Below are 8,914 nucleotides of genomic sequence, written 5' to 3' on the forward strand. Positions count from 1 at the left end.
AACGTGGGTCCTCCGATGGGGGATGAATATGGAGCAGGGCACGAAGCTCTTCCCCCACTCGGGGCACTCGCAGGGCTTCCCTTACCGGTGGCTCTGTTGGTGTTTGGTCAAGTGAGAGCTGCTGGTGAAGCTCTTCCCACACTCGGGACACTCGTAGGGTCTCTCCCCAGTGTGGATGCACCGGTGGGTGATGAGGGTGGAGTTGTGCTTGAAGCCCTTCTTGCACTCAGGGCAGTGGAAGGGCCTCTCGTCTGTGTGAATCTGCTGATGCCTGAGGAGATCTGAGCTGGTCAGAAACCTCTTCCCACACTCAGGACACTCGTAGGGCCTCTCCCCAGAGTGGATCCTCTTGTGACGGATCAGCTTGGAGCTCTGGCTGAAGCTCTTCCCACATTCCCCACACTCATAGGGTCTCTCCCCAGTGTGGATCCTCTGGTACACCATAAGCTGGGAGATCTTTCTGAAGCTCTTCCCACATTCCCCACACTTTTGGGGCTTCTCCCCATCATGAAGCTGCTCAGGAACCTGCAGTTCTGAACTCTGATTAAGGCTCTGGTTGCCTTCCCGGCTCAGGGTGGGTCTTTGCTCCTCAGAGCACCCTGGGCTGAGTTTGCAGCCCCTCCTCGTGCAGCATCTCTGGGCCTTTTCCTCCCTCTTCAATTCCTGGCTCATGGAGCTGCTCAAAACAGCCTCTTCCACGACGTTCTGCTGCAAGGATTTGTCCTCCCTGGTCTCCACCCTTAGCTCACTGCCTGGGGGAGGAAAGACAAGGAGAGGATTTGGGATTTGCCTCCATGCCAGAGGGAAGGGGAAGGAGATCCCCCCAGTCCATCCCCCAACAGCAGTAGGGCTGTCCTGCAGCAAGGGGTGATGCTGGGCTGGGAGATGGAGGAGAAGAGAGCAGGAAAGGGGCAGTGACTTCCTCCTCACCTGCCTGGGGGTCCTGGGGCATCTTCCTCTTCCTCACAGCTTCCTCCTCCATCCAGACAAGGTTTGGCAATGGGGGGAAGAAAAACTGTGAGTGCCTTGGGTTGGGGGTTCCTCCTGCCCAAGTCTATCTCTAGAAGTCACAAGGTGTTTTGTGTCCATACAATTCTCCTAAAAGCAAGAGTGAGTTCAGAAAAAAAATTTCCCAGGGTTCCCCCTTTCCAGTCTCCTGTCTTTGGGGTTCTGGGGTTCCCCCTTCTCAAAGCTGCTGGGGCTCTCATGGGTCCTGGGGATCCCCCTTCTCCTGGGTCCTGATTAGGGATGCCGTGGGGTTTCGGTGCTCCCAGGGGTCCCTTCTTCCCTGATTGTGCTTTGGCTCCAAGGGCTCCCAGGGTCCCCCTCTTCAGGCTCCCCCCACTCCAGGCACTCGGGGCTTCCCCCTCTCCCCATCACCCCTTTCAGTGTCACAGTTCCCAGCCCTGCCTCATCTCCAGCCTCCCCCACCCCTCCAGGCTGCCAGGGGTCCCCCAGCTCTGGTATTGCCCCTCTCTGCTCTTTGTACTGCGAGAGTCCTGCGTTCCACCCTCCCAGCTCTCTCAGGGATCCCCAAAACTGATGTCCTGTCCTGCTGCTACTGTTGGAAACAATGTAACTTTAGAAATTTTATTGTATCTCTCTAGTTAGTTTTTCACTTGACTTTACCTGGGGAAAACGAGTTTTCTTTAGTTCTTTTAGGAGATATAGAATCACCCTACGGAGATGAGATCAACATACCATGGATTGGGAGTGACCCCGAAGATAACCAGAAAGATAAAGACCATTAACAGAACATCCGCAGGGCATGGTGGCTATCACAAACATCCACCAGATGCCACCTCCAGCAGGGATGAAGGCATCTGATCCAGAAAAGGAATGATAAGAAACACTGAAGAATGAAATACCTAATTAGCATCAGAGGCGAAGAGATTCGGATCCAATGAGAACCTGAATATCGGAGGTTACTCAAATCTGGTCCAGTGAACTTTAACACAATTTATCTCTATGGGGTTTTGACTGTATAAAATTTGGGGGAAAATTCTTTGAAGGCATGTGCTCCTGGAATACTTTCCTAGGCACATCCTGGCCAGCAAAAAAGGTAATGCCTGATTCTCTATCACTTCAAATACAGTGTTAGAGGGTTTTTCTTTTTCCCGCAGATTCGGTGACACCCATGTGGTCCCAGTCCCTCCCAGCATGGTCCCAGTCATGCCCAGTTGTGTCCAGTGTAGACACAGTAACTCCCATTCAATCCCAGTTGCTCCCAGGGTGGTCCCAGTACTGCCCAGCATGGTCCTGGTTGTTCCCAATGTGGTTCCAGTCAGCTCAGTAGGGTTACAGACACTCCCAGTATATCCCAGTTGCCCTCAGCATGCTCCTAGTCATGCCCAGTCACTCCCAGACACCCCAGTAAGATTCCAGGTGCCCCAGTACAGCCCAGTCATTGCCAGTATAATCCCAGTATGATCCCAGTACGATCCCAGTACAGCCCAGTCACTCCAGTGCTGCCACTGCTGGGATCCCCCACCCCTCTCTGCGTTCCCCCCATCCCGCATCTCCAGGCTCCCCACAGGAGCCCCAAGGGCTGCAACTCCCTGCCCAGGCTCCCCAGCAAGGCCACTTTGGATCTGCAGCTCCCAGTTTTCCCTGTTTCCCTCTCCTTTTCCCCAGGCCGGGCTCCCCCTGTCCCCAGCGCTGGGCTGGGAGCAGCCGAGAGCCCCGCGCTGCCCATGCCGAGCTGTCCCGGCTGCATCCCCGCTCCTCCCGCGGGCTGCGAGCGACTCGGCAACGGCGGAGGAGGAGCAGGGACGAGGAGGAGCGGGAGAAGGGATTGGGGCAAGGAGGAGAAGGAGGTGGGATTAGGGCGGAGAAGGAGGAGGAGAGACGGAGCGGGAGGAGAGGGGGGAAGAGGAAGAGGAACAGGATGAGGAAGAGGAGGGACAGAAAAGGATCGGGCAGGAGCCACGCGGTTTGGGTCTCCCTGAATTCGCAGCCCCCCTGGAGCATCGCCGCCCCCATCCCGCAGGTGAGCGGGGAGGGGGAGCTCGCCCCAAATATCCGGGGGGTCCCTGCGTTTGGGGTTTTTGGGGATGTTTGGAGTTTTCGGGACTCCAAAGCCGAGCCGCAGATGCCCCTCGGGGGGACATGGGGGGTTCCCCGGGAGGTGTTTTTGGGGGTCCCGGTGGCGGTGCGGGCAGAGCCCCGATGGGGGGCAGGGGGATGCGGGTCCCCCCGCGGTGGGGGTTGGGCTCTGCCCGGGCCCTCCAAGCTCTGCCCGGGGCCACCGGGTGACCGGCGGGGGAGGGGGGGACAGCGGCTTTTGGGGAGCTCCGGGAGCCGCGGCTTGTCTAAGCAGAACCGCAGGGAGAGGAGAGCGCCAGCAGCCCGGAGCGGGGAATCCGCGAGGGGCAATGCCTGGGATTGCTGGGAGCCCTGATGGGGCAGTCTGGTGGCTTGGGGGCAGGATGGCCGGGAAAGGGGCTCAGGGCTCCCGGGTCCTGCAAGTGGCTACTCCCGATATGAGCCCAGTTGCCCCCCCAGCCCCCCGCCCCGTGTGGTTCCAGTTTCCTCCTCACTCCCAGAATGAGCCCAGTCTCTCCCAGTCTGACCCTGGTCACTTCCCCTCACTCCCTCTAGGATCCCTGTTGCTCCCAGTATGAACCCAGTCACTCCCAGTCATTCCCTTTTAAGATGCAATTTGCCCCCAGCACGGTCCCAGTTGCTCCCAGTTCCTCCCTTTCCTGCCCAGTGTGTTCCCAGTTCTCCCAGTTGCTGCTAGTATAGTCACAGTCATTCCCAGGACAATCCCACTATGAGTCCAGCATGATGGCAGTCTCTCCCAGCAGGGCCCCAGTCACTCCCATTTGCCCCCAGTATGGTCCCAGTTCCCCCCAGCACATTCCCAGTCTTTCCCAGTATGCTCCCAGTCACCACCTGCATGGCCTCAGGCACTCCCAGTATATCCGAGTTGCCCAGAACATTCTCATAGTCATTCCCAGGCACTCCCAGTTACCTCAGCATGGTTCAGTTGCCCCCAGGATTATCCCAGTCACTGCCAGTAGATCCCAGTTGTCACCAGCATGCACTCTGTCATTCCCAGTTGCTCCCAGTGTATCCCCAGTTGGCTCCCAGCATGGGGCTAGTAGCTCCCAGTAAGCCCCAGTCAGAATTCATTGACACTGACTGTAATCCCGGTATGATCCCAGTTCCTCCCAGTATGATGCCAGTGGCCCCCAGTGTGATCCCAGTTGCTCCCTGTCAATGCCAGCATGAGCCCAGTAGCTTCCAGTATGATCCCTGTGTCTCCCTGTCTCTCCCAGTATATCCCAGTTGCCCTCAGCATGCTGCCAGTCATTCCCACTTCCTGCCAGTTGCTTTCAGCATCATTCCAGTTGCCCACAGCCACTCCCAGTCAATCCCAGTATAATTCCAGTCTCTCCCAGCATGAGCAAAGCTGCCCCACTGTGATCCCAGTATGATCCCAGTTGCCCCCAGCATAGTTCCAATTGTTCCCATTTCCTCCCAGGATGATCCCACTTGCCCCCATTGGCTCCTACTATAGTCCCAGTCCTGCCCAGGGTGGCCCCAGACACTCTCAATTGCTCCCAGTTGCCCCCAGCATGGTCCCAACTGTTCCCAGTGTGGTTCCAGTCAGCCCAGTATGGTTACAAACATTCCCAGTATATCCCAGTTGCCCTCAGCATGCTCCTAGTCATTGCCAGGCACTCCCAGCTGCCCCAGTAAGGTTCTAGTTCTCTCAGAATGATCCCAGTCTCTCTCAGTTACTCCCAGTTGCCTCCAGCATGACCCCAGTTTCAGTCAGTTGCCCAAAGTATGGTCCCAGTTGCTCCCAGTATGATCCCAGTTTCTCCCAATGTGTCCCCAGTTTCCTCCCCACGTGGTCCCAGTAAGCCCCAGTCAGGTTATGCAAATGCCCCTCGGGGGGACATTGGGGTGTCCCCAGGAGGTGTTTTTGGGGGTTCCCATGGTGGTGCTGGCAGAGCCCCGGTGGGGGGATGTGGATCCCCACCGTGGTGGGGGTTGGGCTCTGCCTGGGGTCACGTGGGGACCATATGGGACCCAGGGGGGGGTGGGGGACACTGGTTTTGGGGACTCCTGGGAGAGCCATGGGAGGGGAGAATGGAGAGGGGCAATGGCAGAGCTGGGGGACCCCTGGCAGCCTGGTGAGAGAAACAGGGGAGAGGGGATCCCTGGGACCCCCAAACCCATTGACTCCCCTAAGCAGGACCCCAGAGAGAGGAGACCCCCAGAAGCCCAAAGTGGGGAACTTGGAGAGGGGGATCCCCTGGGATTGCTGGGACCTCAATCAGTCTGGGGAGAGTGGGGATGCTGGAGAGGGCAACCCCCAGTAGACATGGGACCCCTGCAGCCCTGACAGGGGGAAACCCAGAACCCCAGAGTGGAGAGGCCAGAGAGGGAGAACTGCTGGGGGAGTCTGTTTTGAGGCTGAATCCTGGTGGTCTGGAGGTTTTTATGAACCCCAGAGCCCTGGTGACTTCTAGAGATGAATTGGACAGGGTGACCTTCAAACCCAAGGTAGTCACTCCTTGTTTTTCCCCAAACCAGGATTTCCCATTCCCAAACCTCGGCTGGATGGAGGAGGAAGGTGCGAGAAAGAGGAAGATGCCCCAGGACCCCCAGGCAGGTGAGGAGGAAGTCACTGCCCCTTTCCCCCCTCTTCTGCTCCATCTCCCAGCCCAGCATCACCCCTGGCTGCAGGACAGCCCTGCTGCTGTTGGGGGTTGGACTGGGGGGATCTCCTTCCCCTTCCCTCTGGCATGGAGGCAAATCCCAAATCCTCTCCTTGTCCTTCCTCCCCCAGGCAGTGGGCTAAGGGTGGAGACAGGGAGGACAAATCCTTGCAGCAGAACGTCGTGGAAGAGGCTGTTTTGAGCAGCTCCATGAGCCAGGAATTGAAGAGGGAGGAAAAGGCCCAGAGATGCTGCATGAGGAGAGGCTGCAAACCCAGCCCAGGGTGCTCTGAGGAGCAAAGACCCACCCTGAGCCGGGAAGGCAATCAGAGTCTTAATCAGAGTTCAGAACTGCAGGTTCCTGAGCAGCTTCATGATGGGGAGAAGCCCCACAAGTGCTTGGAGTGTGGGAAGAGCTTCAGGTGGAGATCCAACCTGATCATCCACCAGAGGATCCACACTGGGGAGAGACCCTATGAGTGTGGGGAATGTGGAAAGAGCTTCAGCCAGAGCTCCAAGCTGATCATCCACCAGAGGATCCACACAGGGGAGTTGCCCTACGAGTGTTCTAAGTGTGGGAAGAGGTTTCCAACCAGCTCAGAACTCCTCCAGCACCAGGTGATTCACACAGACGAGAGGCCTTTCCGCTGCCCTGAGTGCAGGAAGGGCTTCAAGCACAACTCCCACCTCATCAGGCACCAGCGCATCCACACCGGGGAGAGACCCTATGAGTGTCCCAAGTGTCGGAAGATGTTTCTGACCAGCAGCAATCTCCTTCAGCACCAGATGATTCACACAGACGAGAGGCCCTTCCGCTGCCCTGAGTGCAGGAAGGGCTACAAACAGAACTCCACCCTCATCGGGCACCAGCGCATCCACACCGGGGAGAGACCCTATGAGTGTCCCAAATGTGGGAAGAGCTTCTCCAGGAGTTCTCACTTGACCAAACATCAACGGAGCCACCGGTAAGGGAAGCCATGCAAGTGCCCCGAGTGCAGGAAGAGCTTCATGTGCTGCTCCAACTTCATCCCCCATCAGAGGACCCACACTGGGAAGAGCCCAGGTGACCCTCACTCCCAGTGACCAACACTGCGAAGACACCTGGCTGGTGGCTTCCACGTTGTCCTGATTCCCTGTGGCCACCTGAACAAATGCCGGGGCAGGAACATCCATCGGGATTCAGATTGAGATTGGAAATTCATTGGGAAGAGCTGATTTATTAAATTTACACCCTAAAAAATCTCACCTGCTGTGTAATAGTTTCTTCTGGTGTCATCAAGCAATGCTGGGTGATCTTGGAGGTCTTTTCCAATCTAAATAATTTCCTACTTCATCCTTTCAGAAGAACCAAAATTGAGGTAAAATAAAGGAAATTAAACAAAGAGGCCTTATTAAAAGGCCCTTCAGTCCCTCCTTTACACTACCAGGGGGGCAGCGCAGGGCTAATTAGGGGTTAATTAATTAATTGGGATTTAATTAGGTCTGGCTGAGCAGCACAGCATGGTCCTGCAGTCCCTCCTTTACACCAGCAGGGGGCAGCATGGGGTCAGTTAGGGGCACAGTCAATTCAGGGCAGGGTAACTAGGAGTGGTTAATTAATTAGGGATTTATTAATGAATGAGGGGTTAATTTGGTCTGGCTGAGCAGCACGCTGTGGCCCTGCAGTCCCTCCTTCACATCAACAGAGGGCAGCACGGGGTTAATTAGGGGTGGCTGAGCAGCTCTGCACAGCCCTACCGTCCCTCCTTTACACCACCAGGGGGCAGCACAGGGTTAATTAATTATTTAGGGATTAATTAGGTCTGGCTGAGCAGCACGGCGCAGCCCTGCAGTCCCTCCTTTACACCACCAGAGGGCAGCACGAATCCCCCCGCTCTCCTCCGCGGCTCCAGGCGGAGCAGCTGAGCGTTGCTGAGGCTCAGCGAGCGCAGAGACCAAAGCTGCGGCCGAGGACTCCTGCCCTGCAGAGCCAGCACCAAACAGCGGCGGGAATTCCCGGAAAAGGGCTGGGAATCATCGGGGGGGAGTCAGGAATCTCCGCATTACCTGGAAAAAGGGCGGGAATTTCCAGAAAAGGGTTGGGAATCATCGGGAACGGGTCAAGAATCTCCGGATTGCCTGGAAAAGGGTTGGGAATCATTGGAGGTGATTCGGAAGTCCCCAGAGGTGATTTGGGAATCTTTAGATAGTCGGGAATTGCCGGAAAAGAGTCAGGAGTCATCGGAGGCGATTCGGGAATCCTCGGAGGAGATTCAGGAATCATCGGTGCTGATTCGGGAATTTCCGGATTGCCCGGAATCCCCTGAGCAGATTCGGCAATCTCCAGAAGAGAGTCGGGAATCCCTGGAGGTCATTCAGGAATCGCAGGAAAAGAGTCAGGAATCTCCGGAGCCGAGTCGTGAATCATCGGCGCTGATTCGGGAATCTCCAGATTGCCCCGAATCCCCAACTCGGAAGCCCCCAGACCCAAAATTGGATTATCCCTCCCCAAATTTATCCCCAAATTGGGATTTTTCCTCCCCAAATTGGGATTCTTCCTCCCCAAAAACGATCTCCCCCTCCCCCAAAATCTCTCCTCCCTCCTCCTGAGGGACTTGGAAGAGATTTGGGATTTCCGGATCCCTCTGGAATTTTGGTCCAATTGAGACTTCTGGAGAAATCCCCAAAATCAGCCCTGAAAATGGGGAGAGGGCATCAGGAGAAACCCCAAAATCTGCCCAAAGTTACCCCAAAATCTGCCTGAAAATCTGCCTGAAATTCAACCCCAAAATTCCCCCAAATTCAACCCCAAATTCCCCTGAATTTCCCCAAAATTCCCCAGAAATTTCTCCCTGAATTCCCCCCAAATTCAATCCCCCCCCAAATCCCCCCGGAATTCCTGCAAATTTGCCCCGAAGTCCCCCCAGAATTCCCCTAAGTCCTCCTGAAATTACCCAAAAATCTGCCCCAAATTGCCCCCAAAACTACCCCAAATTTCTTCCCAAATTCCCCTGAATTTCCCCAAAATCCACCCTGAATTCCCCCTGAAATTCCCCCGAATTCTCCCTGAAACTTTCCCCAAAATCTGTCTGAAATTGACCCCAAATTCCATCCCAAATCCACCCCAAATGCCCCAAAATCCCCCAAATCCACTACAAATCCACCCAAAATTCCCCTAAATTACCCCAAAATTCTCCCCAAATCCACCCCAAATTACCCCAAATCCATCCAAAATCCACCAAAATCCACCCCAAATCCCC

At 55.9% G+C, this 8,914-nt stretch overlaps 1 protein-coding gene across 1 annotated transcript; it reads right to left on the reverse strand.

The window, feature by feature from the left end:
* Nucleotides 1-11: 11 nt before the first annotated feature.
* On the reverse strand, nt 12-1,145 carry LOC146420400 (uncharacterized). Its single transcript, XM_085048316.1, has 2 exons — nt 931-1,145; nt 12-752 (listed from the first exon to the last, which is right to left on the reverse strand). The coding sequence occupies exons 1-2, from the start codon at nt 980-982 to the stop codon at nt 82-84; spliced, it is 723 nt and encodes a 240-aa protein (XP_084904442.1). The 5' UTR covers nt 983-1,145; the 3' UTR covers nt 12-81.
* Nucleotides 1,146-8,914: the final 7,769 nt, after the last annotated feature.

The sequence above is a fragment of the Lichenostomus cassidix genome, unplaced genomic scaffold (genome assembly GCF_008360975.1).
Source record: "Lichenostomus cassidix isolate B80296 unplaced genomic scaffold, HeHo_3.0 HiC_scaffold_143, whole genome shotgun sequence".
NCBI lineage: Eukaryota > Metazoa > Chordata > Aves > Passeriformes > Meliphagidae > Lichenostomus > Lichenostomus cassidix.

Excerpts from the sequence above, each read along its gene's own strand:
- LOC146420400 (XM_085048316.1), bottom strand. The coding sequence starts at position 982 with ATGGAGGAGGAAGCTGTGAGGAAGAGGAAGATGCCCCAGGACCCCCAG. Across the intron at positions 753-930 it reads GCCCCAGGACCCCCAGGCAG|GCAGTGAGCTAAGGGTGGAG; the intron begins GTGAGGAGGAAG and ends TTCCTCCCCCAG.